The sequence below is a fragment of the Hyalella azteca genome, unplaced genomic scaffold (assembly GCF_000764305.2).
Source record: "Hyalella azteca isolate HAZT.00-mixed unplaced genomic scaffold, Hazt_2.0.2 contig17278, whole genome shotgun sequence".
NCBI lineage: Eukaryota > Metazoa > Arthropoda > Malacostraca > Amphipoda > Hyalellidae > Hyalella > Hyalella azteca.
The window spans coordinates 203-14,883 of record NW_025947067.1 but is presented as its reverse complement, the minus strand read 5'-3'; the positions used below and the strand labels follow the sequence as shown (position 1 = coordinate 14,883).

General features: G+C 39.9%; 1 protein-coding gene across 1 annotated transcript; it reads left to right on the top strand.

Annotated features, from left to right (window-relative positions):
• Positions 1 to 704: 704 nt before the first annotated feature.
• LOC108671765 lies at positions 705 to 14,266 on the top strand (the record flags this gene model as incomplete). The annotated part of the gene is made up of 10 exons (XM_018159336.2): positions 705 to 1,405; positions 4,889 to 6,336; positions 8,096 to 8,230; positions 8,765 to 8,853; positions 9,275 to 9,373; positions 9,805 to 9,911; positions 10,612 to 10,706; positions 11,553 to 12,028; positions 13,493 to 13,810; positions 14,075 to 14,266. Coding segments are annotated over exons 1-10 (3,123 nt in total), but the record flags the coding sequence as incomplete, so codon positions are not given.
• Between the last annotated feature and the right edge of the window lie 415 nt (positions 14,267 to 14,681).

Below are 14,681 nucleotides of genomic sequence, written 5' to 3'. Positions count from 1 at the left end.
AAAGCACGTTCTATATCGTATTATAAATAATTATATTCTTCCAAACAACTAATTTTATTGAGTATTACCGATTCATATTATCTTACAAATAACATACTTCCGTATCTGTTAAAAAAATGTCGTTCAATCTTGAGGTTTGACTGCCGTTGAAAAATTCTTTAAACTCTTACAGCAATTAACTGTCTTTTTCTATCTATTTTATCTTCCCATTTCTACGATATTTTTAATACAGCACGCAGATCGCGCGCAAGTAAAATCCTGTACAGAACTAAATGGTGTAATGGATGTTAATGTAAATGAAATTTTCAATGGTATAATTATAAGCAAAATTTGTCATATATTGTGAGTAATTACTTTTAATATCATATAAATGTGAATAAAGTAGAAAAACGCATTAACCAATCGTCAATAAATTATAAAAATCTAATGATTGTCACTCGCGTTCTGTATAAAATTAATTTCAGAGCAAAATAGTATATTGATTCTTACCTTATGTGAAGCGCTGTCATATTGAATCTGATTTTATTTTAGCGGGATTTTTCAACAACATCTTAATTTAAAAGATTTTCTACGAATTCACAGTGCTGAAAAATATATTATACAATATATTTACCTTCAGGTAATTCATTTACCTTACTATTTACAATAAATAAAATATTTTTCATTTATATTGATAATGTTATACAACTGAGAAAGAATTGTTGTGCCATGTTCAGCATCAGTGGTTTTTCACATTCTATGTATAAAGAACGACAACTGAACTGTTTAATAAAACTTGGAAATGCTTTATTTTGATGCAGAGAGATCCCAAGCCCTTTAGATGTGGTCAAATTGTTAAGTTACTCCAGAATTACCGTCGTTTTCTTTGATTTTTATTTGTTCGTTTCATTATTTTTCGGGCAAGTTCCTCCAAATCTTCGTGCGAGTAGAGCGTTCGCAATGGTCACCTGGCTGTCTGCGATCAGTAATGCTTCAGTTTTGTGAGTGTGTGGTTGTATGGAGTTGATGAGAATATGTAAACTGTGTGATACTACATCGTTGAGAAGGATTTTATTATCCTGACAAGCAATTAACGATCTCAATTACGTTCATAATGATCGACTGTGAACAAAGAATTCGTTACCCGCTCGCTGCTCAGCTGAGTAGTTCAAAACAGCGGAAGTGAGCGGTGAATAATTTGCTTGACAATAAAAGAGGCTTCCGACTAGGTATCGTGGGCAGTTTAACACGACTTCCAAAATATGAGTCGAAACGGGGCGTACGGGTCGCAAGGAGGACCATCCTTTAAAAAGAAATTTGTAGATCTTTTCCGTCACATATCCCATCCTGGGAGCAATGGGAAAGACGGAAGGGAGCATCTGGCCCCATCACGACCAGACACTTTCATCAACAAATATCTCCTTGGGTGAGTAAAACATAGCCTTCTGTGCTCTATATTCATCTCTTATTCTTAGTTTACATCTATTCAGGCTTTTAACAGGATTTTAGCCGTGCAGGAAGAAACTACAACCTTTTAAACTAGCGCATGCGGGTGGTTCAAGAAGCGTTTTCCTGTTGGGGTTGCGGTTCTCAACTGCCAATCAACGCCAACAATCCCCAACACATCCGATCACTCATCCGTTCTTTGTCAGTTGTCGCACTAGCGTGCGTTTTCATACTTTGTGGCCGTAAAAAATAGCTGACAATCTCTCGTGCAATTGAATTAATAACCTAATGTGATAGATGTGAAGTTATAAAATTTAAAATATGGTAACGTTCGAAAGAGATATGTATACCAAACTGAGCGTGACCTGGCCTTGGAGTCTCCCGTGGCTAGTAGAAGTCAGCGATGCGAGTTTCTGGGAGCCCTTAACTGGTCATGCCTCATGCGTGCTGCCCTGCACGGTGCAGGGCAGCACGCACAACAGACACCGAACTCCGAAGTACTCCTGAAAGTTTCCTTATACTCAAAAATGTAAACAAATCTTGGTATTAATTGAAGAGAGATTAATAATAATTCATTAGTCAAACAAATGGACATTTGAGTGGTATATGTAATTTTGTTAGTAAAATTAATGTTAACAAAGAATTACCACTGTATATATTATCTGGCTGAAAGGATCAACTTCATTTTATAAAGGATTTAGGTTTGCTTCTCTCGATATAAAGTTTTGCTATTATAGGTCCACTAGAGTTGTTTGCGTTTGCAGCATATGACCTAAAGTCTAAAGTTTCTCTAAACTGTCCCGCTAACCCGCGCCATGATTACTGATGTATGTTACAGAAAATAAATTTCCTTATTTTTTGTTTGACGATACATGTTATAAAGAATTTGCTAAAATATGAGAGTACCCTGAACATGACTATCTCAGGGAGTGCTCCATCTATTGCTCAAGTCAAGTGTGACTAACACTTTGCCCTAACAAGGTGGCTATTATCCATGTGACGTCAGTAAGTGCGTTTAATTGTTAGCATTTTTTTATTGATTCACTGAAGTTTTATCAAAACTTATTGAACACGGAATTTTTTGCTTATATCGGAAGAGAAGGGTAGCTTTCAGAGCTTCAATTATATTAACCTATCAGTATCGGGCTCGAAAAACGTATTTTAGCGCATGAACCAAGTGCGGAAGTGTGCATCGAAACCAAAGACACCATTTAGACGATCCGAATCTTGAACTGGACACTACGTTCTTCATGTGAATAATGGCCCTTATTTCAAGCTAAAATACGATCAAAAGGATTATTTTTCACCGCCTGTGTTACTGTGTTTTATATTCGTACGTTCTTTCAGTGTCCAGTTCAAGGCTTAGCGTCAAGTAGCGCGTGATTGATTCGAGTAAGCTGTTGAGGGGCGCTCAGCCGTTTGATAACCACTTCCTTTCAATCAAACAGAATTTTTCTTCGAGCCGACTTACGTATGCTCTAATTCCACATACATAAAGAGGGTTATTTTGAGAACAGAATTTCCTCAATATTATGGTTGCAACTCTAGAAATTTATTGTGAACTTGGTGCTATCGTACAGACATGAGAATTCGGTCGGTGAGAATGTTGTGGTTAGGAGAGCGACAGCGTCCTACATACTGCCTGCATATGCGTCCTACTAAATGTCGTAAGAGCTCACTTCAGTTCAGACTACTCTTGACTCATTTACTAAGGAGTATTTACGAACAACCAGACTAATCAGTTGAATATTAATTGATGACACACATAATTTCACCGTTTCTAGCAAGAATAGTCTTTGTTCACTTCTAGTTCGTTTAGAATTGTTTGCATGAGAATAACTAGATTGTTTGTGTAACTATTTAGTTTTTTTATAGTTTATTTATAAGTTTTGAAAATGGGACGAATGAACTTGAAATTTTCATATGAGTTTACTAATTGTTCTTCGCGCAAATGATGTATTATATACGTCTATTTTGTTTTGGGCTCAAAACATGTAAGAGGTGAAAGCGAATCGAAGCTATGATATCTGTGCAGGGTATGCACCTCACGACCGGCAGCCACTCTCCCATTGAAGGGAATTCACTCCAATTATCGTACGGTCTGGGCGCCTAACTTGATACGGGTATACGTCTGGCGCCGACACGCTTTACTGCATCTGCCTGCGCAATATATTAAATACACGATTAAAAATGTATACTTTCCAAAATAAATGTTAAAATTTGGAATTTTTGGTTAAATTTTAGGATTTAGGTTTTTATTTTCTGAATCTAAAACATTTCATTTTTTTAATATCGCCAAGAAATCGCGAAGACGTCAAGGAAATAGTAACACAGATAAGGAACAAGGAAGAAGGAAATCAAGAAAGTAGTATAAGGTCATTATATACGAATATACGGAATGCTAAGGTTATGATGCTTAACTCGGTGGAGGATGACTGCTGATATTTGTTCATGTTCTAAACTATTAAAACGGTGGAATAAAATTTAATTTGGTTGGTCAGAAGTTACAGAAGTTAAAATGAGGGAAAGGCATGCAGATTATGTTTGTGATACGGACGTTCCTGTTGACGAATATAATGACCCTAGTGCGAGATCTGTGTCTATACTGAAAGGGGCTTCAACCTTTATCATAATATTAAAACACCTGATATATCAAATGCGATAACAATAGTGGCTGTGATCTTAATGTTTTAGATGACCATGAGTCAGATACTAAGGAAGAGGGCATTGATGGTAAATACCAGTTTTAGTGATGGCATTGAAAGCTGCAGACTCGCAGCTCGGTAGCATGAGCGCGTGGCCCACAAGGTCAGCCAGCGTCTGACGAGCGCTGGTCTTGATCAATATACTGTAGTCGAGAACGATGCAGCTGCTGCTGCTTGCTTCGGACTTCTGACTGACTACACGACGTAATGTTGTTACGCCACGGTAAAACGCCTCTTATAAGATTATGTGATTTTAAGAAGGAAATTGTTTAGTTTTAAATATACACGTCGTAATGTTGTTACACAACAACATGACGCTAGTCCAGATGACGCCATTTCAGAAAGAAATTTTTTTTTGCTAACTTACGAGACACGCTCTGAGGTTCTGACGCCTTAGCATTTTCATAGTAAAGGCACGGTTATGTTAAATGTAATACAAAATTTTTAGCTTTCACTCCACGCCAATGTGGTTGCATCTTTACATATTGCAGCATTGCTGGCTGATTAAGATGACGCAATTGTTTCACGCAAGAATTATCGCGTCATTTTACCTGTAAGAACGAATATGGTTTCGACTAAATCTGTCTCTTTTAACCGAGGGCGTCGTGCTCATGAACATAGAACGAACAAACGAATGCCCAGTAAATATTTTTATGTCCAAAATGACGGCAAAGGTATTTATTTATTGTCAAAACGGTTTCATGCTTGAAATGACAGTAACAAATTTTAAAATGTCAAAGATTCATTATTTATTGCAGAGAGTCTCGCGGAGCCCAGCCACAGATCTTGAGCGGCCGCAGCTGCGACGACTTGCCCCCAGTTCGGATCGGCCGCATGCCGTGCCAAGTTTACTCAGCCTTCACGGGCCCTGGTGGGGGTCTGGCTTCGGTGAACTGCATCGCTCCCACACTCAATATTTCAGATCAAGATGTGGACTTCATCGACGAAGACGCCGGCCTTCCTGACGATCAGCCAAACGCCTACGTGACGTGTCAGAGACCGCCTCCACGTAAGAGTCCATTTAGTGATATGGCCATGTACTTCAGGCGGCCCTCTATGGCAACCAAGCCTGATATAAGATCAATTCAAGAAGATTTACAGAGTAAGAACAACAATATTATTGTGCGGGATGATTCAGGTGACGATAAAAGCAGGACTGGGCTTAAATCATCAGATTTTAGTGGAAAAGCCTACGGAAATTCTCTGGAGTGCATTGTGCCTTCTTGGCGCGGGGAAGCGCCGTCCCCTCTGTCCCCAAACCTCACACGGGCACCTCCTAACGCAGTCATACAGTTTGGCAGCAACCCTTTGACTTACGAGCTGAGTATTGGCGGCACTGCCTACGCAGGTGTAGATTGTAGCGGCACTCGCAGCTGTGAGAACATCTGCAGCGCTGCGTCCCCTCTATCAAACTCCTGTTCCTCGTTTTGCGGTGGCAGTCTTGGCAGTTTGGAGGAATTGGGTGTGGCAAGAGCACAGACGGGTAATGACCCGGTATTGTTCAATGGTAACGATTCCAAGAACTGTGCTGCAGCTTCGTTGTCCCATCTTGACGGTAGTGAACAGTCAACTTCGGTCCCAATCCCATCTGTCTGCGGAGCATTAAATGTAACCCACGAACCACCATTCTCATCAGCATCCTTGCCTACATCTTCGTATTTGAATTACATTTCTAATATGGACCAGAATTTCAATCCTGTCAATGATCCTTGTATCAAGAAATCTCCTCCTAGTGTGACGAGAAGCAATCCTATAGGTCGTCATATTATGTCCCCCACTAATGTGGACCATTCCGAGACATGCAGCGCCCCTACCACGCCTAGGAGTGATCCTGGTGACAGCCAAGTATGTCATCCACAACAAAGTTCCATTTCGTTGGCTCCGACAGAGTTACCTACTAAAAAACATCAGGAAAATCGGGCGGTATCCCAAACGCCTCTGCAACAAAAACTTCTACAACAGTCCATTGCCAGCAAATCTCAGTCTCGAATCTCGAACTCGAACCTCAACAACAACATTCGCAACTCTCATGGTGACTCAAATCTTAATAGCTCTCACATAGTTAACAGTAATGATATTAATTTTTCTCCCGCGTGTAAAGCGAACAACAATGTCGTAGGTTCGGACCTCACTAACGAAGGTGGTTTGATAAACCACAGGGCCAAATTCCTGACGCTGGATCTAGTGGAGGGCTGTACGCTCTCAGGTTAGTGGAAGACCTCATTAATTTTTTGATTGAATTTTTGTTCTCGTTGTGAATTTGAAACGCGTTAACCAGCCTCCGGCATGTCTGTGGCATGTGGACTTGCTTTGTTTTCGAACTAATCGCCTATGAGCACTCTCCCGCTTCTTTATTCGGCTCGTTCACTATCACGTTAGCGCCGTAGTTGTTTCTAATTCTTGCTTAATATTTTCTGCAATAATGAATTACCATCTTCAAAAGTAGATATTTTCAGAAAAGCAGCAGTTTAATCACTATATATATGCTTATCAATGAAACCAGCATTAAAGAACAATTCCTGCCGAATTGCATTATCAATAAAACCTGCATTAAAGTACAACTTCTGCCGAACTACATCGATGTTTTCTGGTACCGTTAATGTGTCTTTAAAAATTCAAAATCAAATTGTAAAGACACGAATATGTGTGCAATGCAACTCATAATTTTTAAAATTCTTCCACTAAGTGTGTTGGAATTTATCCACTATTGTTACTAGTTCAAAGAATCACTCCTTATTGAGAGCACTTGCACGTCTTTACCTTCGTGGAGCACCAACGAACTGTTATTGTTGTTGTAATTACTTTGATTTTTAACGATGCATCACTGCGTGACAACATGCTTTCTTCTAATTCACGTACATATTTTGTTGTGTTGGCGCTTGAGCGTTCGATGAATAGTTTTGCCTGTGCAAACAATTTAAATATTCAAGAGGTGCTGTTCGTTATTGTATAAAATTATTTAAGGAGTTGATTATCTTTGTTATAAACTTCTTAGCTCGTTGTCACCGGTTCGAGAGAAGGCAGTTGGAACAATGAAGCGCAGTAGTACCAATTTGCTTGTAATTTGCATGACTGTGTATTCGCGTATACACTGCCATTCGTTTCTTAAAATATCACTCAAATTAATAATAATCTTTTTATAACAACAGCACGAACACAAATCTAAAGTGTGAAGGAATGCATAAATTGTTTCGCTTAATTAGAATGCTAATAACTTTAATTGGCTGCGGTAGTTTTATCACGATTCTCATGTTGGATTTAAGTACTGCTTTTAAACATGAAGTTTTTGCGATTTTTGACCAGCTCGCATCAAATTGGCTCTGTAAACATTGCTGGTTTGAACGATCTATGCCAAATTCTAGTTGACGTTCTTCCATTCAACACATTCATTATAAGCCGACTGACATCTGTGCATCTATGATGCTGATGCAGTTTTTCTAGAATGTACCTGATTAATTAATCTAGAAATAGCTTAGTGGTCTTGTCCCAAATTATAATTCCATTATACTGAGTTCAAGCATTGATATTTTCGAACCGCGAAAGCCTTCTGTTTTCCAAACTGCCGTTTGTGGTACTCAAACAAGCTTGATTCATAGTCCTGTGTCAGTTTGATCATTTATCAGCCGTATGTGGCAGATTCGGTGACTTTGCAGGATACCTGTAATGTAATAAAGTTCAATGTAATGAAACCAGAAAATGTAATAAAGTTGATTACAGTTTTATTATAGGCCATATTCATTGCCTATTTATTATAAGTTGTTACTGATGACATAAATTTTATTATTCATGATCTATTTTAGGTTGTTACCAATGACATAGATATTAATATTCATGACTATTTTAGGTTATTACGTACTAATGACATAGATAGTAATATTCATGACCTATTTTAGGTTGTTACTAATGACATAGCATAGATATTAATATTCATGACCTATTTTAATCTGTTACTGATGGCACTGCAGCACCACACCCTGCGCTCAAGCGCAGCGAGCAGGAGGAGGTGGCAGGCGTTCTCAACTGGAACAGACCGAGCGAGCGCGCCTTTGGTCTCTCGACCACCTTGTATGAACGCCACCCAATCACGCGGGAGAGGGCAGGTCGGTCCGGGACTGTGCTTTGGAAAGTATGGAATTTTTTTATTAGTCTTTGTTTCGTCCAAAGTAACAGGGAGTTTACTACCTACACGAGGAATATTTGTGACTCAATGTTTCACTGAGAAAAAATTTTGTGCTTTCATTTGGAAGCGCAATCGTAGTTGTCCAAGCAGTGCAAACACACTCTGCAGTCTGCACAGTCATAGCATTAATATGCTTGACTGTGCCTAATGTTCATAAGCTCACATAATTGTTATTGCATGAATTTCATGGGAAAGGACGAATTTTTGCATGCTATAGGGAAAGGGCGATAGGACTTTCCCATGCTCTCATGGGAAAGGACGAAAGTTTGCATTGAGAAGCGCTGTATGTAATCATCTCCCTCACGTATGAAAATATTGTACATTATGTACGAAAAAATGTCACTGTTACGCAAATCAAGTACGACGCACTTTGGTCTGACCGGCCAATTTGAGGCGAACTTTTTGAAGTTATTTTCTATACTTGTATATTTACGGAATGTTTTTTTTAACACAGGAAACCCCATCGCTGATTCTTTCGGGGTCGTAGCTCGCTACAACAGCGCTTTACTGGCTCTTGCTGACGGTGTGAACTGGGGGGAGAAGGTGAGCTCCATAGAAGAGATGCAGCAAAATTTAATAATTTCATTTTCTTAAAAGTTGTTTTATTTAGCATTTTATAATGAGTAATATGTAATTTTAGTGAGCCAAAAGAAAAACTTTCAACGAACATGAAGAAAAATTAGCTCCTAAATGAGTGAGTTAGACTGAAAAGTTGAAAAGTTTGACAGAACTTCTGAATGTTAACTCACGCAGATGAAATATCGGTACCTGTTTTTTTTTGTTCAGGTTAATTTATGCTCCCGATATTTTTAATGGCCTCGATAAACCCTGAGATGAAGTTCTCATCGAAACCGATTGAGGAAATTTTGCTAAATAATTACTGGAAAAAAAGGAATAAATGCTTTTAAATTGTAGATATATTTATAGATTTTCCTAGAATTTTTCATTTTTGATTTGTGCGCAGGCGTGCTTGGCGGCTCGGTGCGCGGTGCAAGGATGCCTGGCGCACCTCAACGCGGCGATCTTCTCGCCCACGCTCGCGCACCCGCCGCGCACCACCACCGTAAGTATCACGGACTTGTTAATTAAATTATTGCAGTTACTAAATTATGTGTATTGGTGCTTGGCGTATGCTAGTGACGCGCTCACAGTACGAGTACTTGGGGTACGTATAACACGCATACGTACTCCAAGTACTCACATGGCGCATGCACATTCGCCAAATGTGCACTCTTAGATGTGCTCGCATGCTGTGTATTGATATGGCGTGAACTTACATTAAGTACATGTGCATGACGCGTACCTATAGACGTGTAGTCATAGAAATGTACTCGGATGACGTGTACTCTCAGAACGTACATTAACATAAAGTGCCCTCACAAGATGTGTACTCACAAGAAGTAAACTCTCTGGACGTGTACTAACATAAAGTGTACTGTACTCATATAAATAAAAGTCACAATATGTATACTATCATGTCGTGTACTGTTACAGGATTTATTCGTGGCGCTGCTGAGGAGCTTTCACGCGGCGCACAACCTCATCCTGCAGGAGGGCGGTCAGCTCACCACCCTCACCGCTGCCATCGTCGCCCCCGTCAGGTGCTCATATTACCTCTTCATTACTCTGTCCGTTGATCCATTATTCTGCCAGTTGATCCATTATTCTGCCCGGTTATCCATTATTCTGCCCGTTACTTCGTACTATTGTCCGTTACTCTATTATTCTGTCCGCTACTCCATATTTAACATCTACCGTCCATGACACATGTGTCGCCATTCAGCAGATATTACACTTGACTCGCCACTCGTCCACAAGAGCCGTATAGTACTACTGGTCAGAACTACTATTTGTAGGGTTCGGTGAACACATAGGAACTAAAATGTTTAGATCTCACTAGAAATTTAAGGTATAGTTTTATTTAAAAGAAAAATAGATCGTTTTTATTGAAGGCTGACGACATTAGTTTTAGCTATTAGGTATTTGTTGAATAGTGATCATTTACATGCACAATAGTTTGCATGTCTATCCGAGGTAGTATTGCATCTAGTTAGCATGTGTATAATGAGTTTTTAGACCGGCATCGTTCGTAGAAAGATGCTTCATGTTAGACAAGCCCAGTTTCATGTCGTCATGTAAAGTTTATAATTCTCCAAATTTCCTGCATGGATGAACTATTAATTGTAAATTGACAATTCTCTAAATTCCATACATGTGGAAATTGTTAATTTTAAAGTTGATAATTCTTCGAGTTCCGTACATGTATGAATTATTAATGATAAAGCAAATGTTATTGTGCAGCAAGAGCGGGCGGTACGTGGTGTGCGTGTGCAACGTGGGCGACTCCCTGGCGTACGTTTACTCCCAGCAGCACGGAGTCAGGGAGATCACGCAAGGTGAGTTCACTTTCTTTGAAATTGCGCAATGTGAATTGACTTTATTAAACCAGATTTCAAATTAGAGCCGCTAAAATTTCGTGTAAGTGGTGTCGAATAAAACGAGTGTTATGTTTATCTACCTGTGCATCATTATTAATGTGCCTTCATCTCGATCTTTTTGAGTGATAAATGTTCAACGAAACTTATTTGTTGATCAAATAAAAGTTGTTTATCGGAAACATACTCGTTATTTACTTTCTATACATACTACTAACTTGATACACGCACCTCTTAATTTTCACTCGAAAGTCACAAAGGTATCACACACGTTTCTTAATTTTCATAGCCACCAACTGGATACACGCATGTCTCAATTGCCACTTCGCCCAATGCTATCCTCTACATTATCACCTTCGTCGCATGACACCCATTGCTCACTTGGGGAAGGAAATTTCAGCGTTGCACGACGTACACATCCCACTTCACCTTCTGTCGCGCGAGATTTTAGTTCCACTTATTTCTAGAGTTACACGACATTCACTTCTCACTCTCCTCTTAGCGTCCCACGACATTTTCGTTCAGTGTCCCTCGAGCCTCGCATGACATGCACTCCTCATAGCATTAAAGCCATACTTGCCCCATGACATGCACGCCTCACTTGTCCCATAGCATTAACGCCTCAATTATCATATGACATTCACGCCTCACTTATCCCATGACATTTATGCCTCACATGTCACATGATATTCATGCCTCATTTTTCCCATAATATTCACAATCCCTATCCACTCCTTGGGATCTTGCAGCCTTCAAGTCATAATTTTGTGACATCCCAGAAACTTTCACGTCCCTTTTTCCCTGCAGCGTCGCACGACATCCACAGCATGCGGGACATGCGGGACGCCCTGGGGGCCCTGGGGCCAGTGGACGGACTCAACCCTGAACTCAACAACCTGACGTGCTCCATGACCTTTGTGGAGGAGGGTGACCTGGTCTTCCTCACATCCGACGGCATTTCGGATAATTTTGACCCGGTCGTCGGCAAGTTTGTCCTGCCAAAGAAAGAGGAAAGCGGGGAAAAGAGAGAGAAGACAGAGAGCGAGTGCATGCAAGAGGAGAAGAAAAAACGCCAAAAGCAGAAAATGAACTTGCAAGCACAAGAGCAACAGCAAAAACCTAATTTTTCGTTAACTAGCAAGAGTAAAAGCAAGCAGTCGAGAAGGCAGATGCAGTTACTGCAGAAATATGAGCAGATCTGCCAGCAAAATCCTAGAAAACAATCACGGGGACAGAGGATAAGACATCAGCAGCTACTCTCCGTTACCAATGGATTTAAGCAGGTATGTAAAACTAGGTTCTAATATTTAATCAGAACTCTAATATATAACCAGGATTCTAATATTCTACCAGGATTCAGATACTTATCTTACTTCCAGGGTTCTAATCTCTGATATAGTGTTCGGTGTTGTACCCACAGTTAATTGTACTCAATTGTAAGTTGTAAGTGAAGCCTTTTTATTAGCTGCCTATTACTACATTTCAGGGCATGAATACCATGATTGATTATGAATAATCTGTGGAGATGAGTGCAGCGTTAAGACAAATCGATCGTGTTACAGTTGGGTTGATCGATACGTTTGTACTCCATCATGAATTTCCATTTTGCAATATCAACAATACCTTTTTGAAATGTGAGAAATATATACCAGCGCGACGTTATTCCAGCGTTCAATCAAATGCTTCTGCAGTGAAACGTCGAAAATCATCCTATTAGTTATGTCTATTTCTCGCATTAAGTCTTAGCACAATTTCTTGCTAGCCATATATGCGTGGTGTTGTAGTTGCGATGTATGCGTGGTTTTTTGAAAGGCAACACCAGAGTTGTTCACTAGTAATTCAAATTGTGAACACAGGCTTGGTGTGCTAGCGATTTCGAAAATAATTAAACCAAAAATTCTGAGTCGATTCACACGAATCACACGATCTCGAAGTGATTACGAGATCAGGTGTTTCCTGATATAGTCAACATCATGGTAGGTAGTTCTTGTTAAATCCTGAGGTAATGCATAAATGCTGGTGCTGTTTGCTGTCACTTCCGAGTAAAATACAGGGAAGCTCGAGAGCAATTTCGTGTCTGTGACAATTCTAAGTGAATGTGTGAAATCTGCCATAATGTGTGAATTCAAAGTCTACATGTCATTTGTGAGACACGTGTCATTTTTGAGACTAGTGTTAATTTTTAGTCATTGTGTCAATCGTGAGTCAATGTGTCATCTGTAAATGTGTCAGTTGTGAGTTAGTGTGTCAATTGTGCATCGCAATGTGACATTTGTGAGTCATGTGTTAATTGTGAATCAATGTGTCAATTGCTTGTAAAGAGGCTGAGGTCCCGCCGTCAGGCCGCGTCCAGTCATATGAGGTTTATTCACTATTTCTTGGAACCATAACTCTCGTCCTAAATAAGATGCAAGTCTCAAATTTGGGAGACTATTCCAGCTATTTTTCTTCATTCCACGTTCGTTAAGATAGATTTTGCAAATTTTGTCTTTCAACTGTTATTAGGAAAGGGAAAATTTTGCACCCCGTTGTTCGTGAAGCGAGCGACTTTTCTGCCTTTTTCTCGATGTACATATGTTTAACTATTTATTCTTCATTGAGCGGTAAACCAATCACTTTAGAATCAGATTTCTGGAATTAGATATAAGTCATTATACCAAAAAAATTGTGTAGATGCTGGGAAATATGTTATTTGTGATTCAATGTGTCAATTGTGAATTAACGTGTCAATTGCAAATGTACTTCAGGTTGTGAGTCGCAGCAAGTCTCAGCCGTCGGTGCTGGGGGCGAGCGCTGCGCCGCCCTGTGGCTCCGCCGCACCAAAGCAAGCCTCGACCCTGGGTTCGGCTGGTCTCAGTGGCAACCTCAGCCTTACCGAAAATAAGAATTCTTCCTCTGGAGACACAAATAAAAACCTAGCAGGCAACAGAAGCTACTTGCAGGATTCAGAGGACCTCGTACCTCCTGAAGTTGAGGCTCATCAGCGTCACGAGCTCACGCTGCTTAGGATGGAAGATCTTCTCCGTCGCGGCATCACAACCAATAAGCCTGTTGTCAACGCACAGGTTTGCTTTTTTTAAATTATGACGTTTCAAATTTTATCGCTAGCACAGGTGTTTGTTCTCGGGGTTTATTACAGAAATAAATAAGCAAAATTAGAATTAGTGGGGAGAATTTAAATTATGTTGCTACAAAATATCAGTTTGGTACGAGTGGACTGAAATTTTACGCTCATGCGCATCAGTAAACGGAAATGATTATTATAAATACGACGTTTGTACAATTATTTTAATTGTTATTTCTTCTAACAGTGTAATTATTGTGTGCAGACACTGTGTTTGGAGATGGTACACTTTGCGACCAAGTTGACGTTAGCAAAGCGACGTGTGTTGGAAGATCCTGATCTGTATCCGCCTCCGAAGATCACACCCTCCACCGATGGAGTCTCGGCGGCGGGCACTGAGCAGAAGCCGGGCACCTCGCAACTTTCCAGGGGCGAACAACGCAATCGTAGACGAAAAGTAAGCTATATTTCCATTAAAGATTTTACAAATCATCTTACAGTATAAGGTAATATTTTGTATTGAAATAATTTAAGAATGCAATTTACGTCCCTTTTTTTATTGCTGAATCAGGTACATGAGATCGTAATAATTGAATTAGGCTCAGGTTTAAACCTGATTTGCATTAACTTTTCGTCTCTAATAACATCGTTCATTAGCTAGAATTCTTGAATCCTAACCCTCTACCGCTGTATGTCACTCTCCGGGAACATACAATTATACTTTAACTATTGAGTGGAGCAACTTGAGGACGTTTGTACGCAACAGAGAACATTTTAAAGTTGTACGTGGCGGCAACCATAAGTGCAAGTCATTTTGCGCTCAATAGCAACGTATCCTTTTTGGGTAGGCTTGTGTGACAATATTGCTCCGG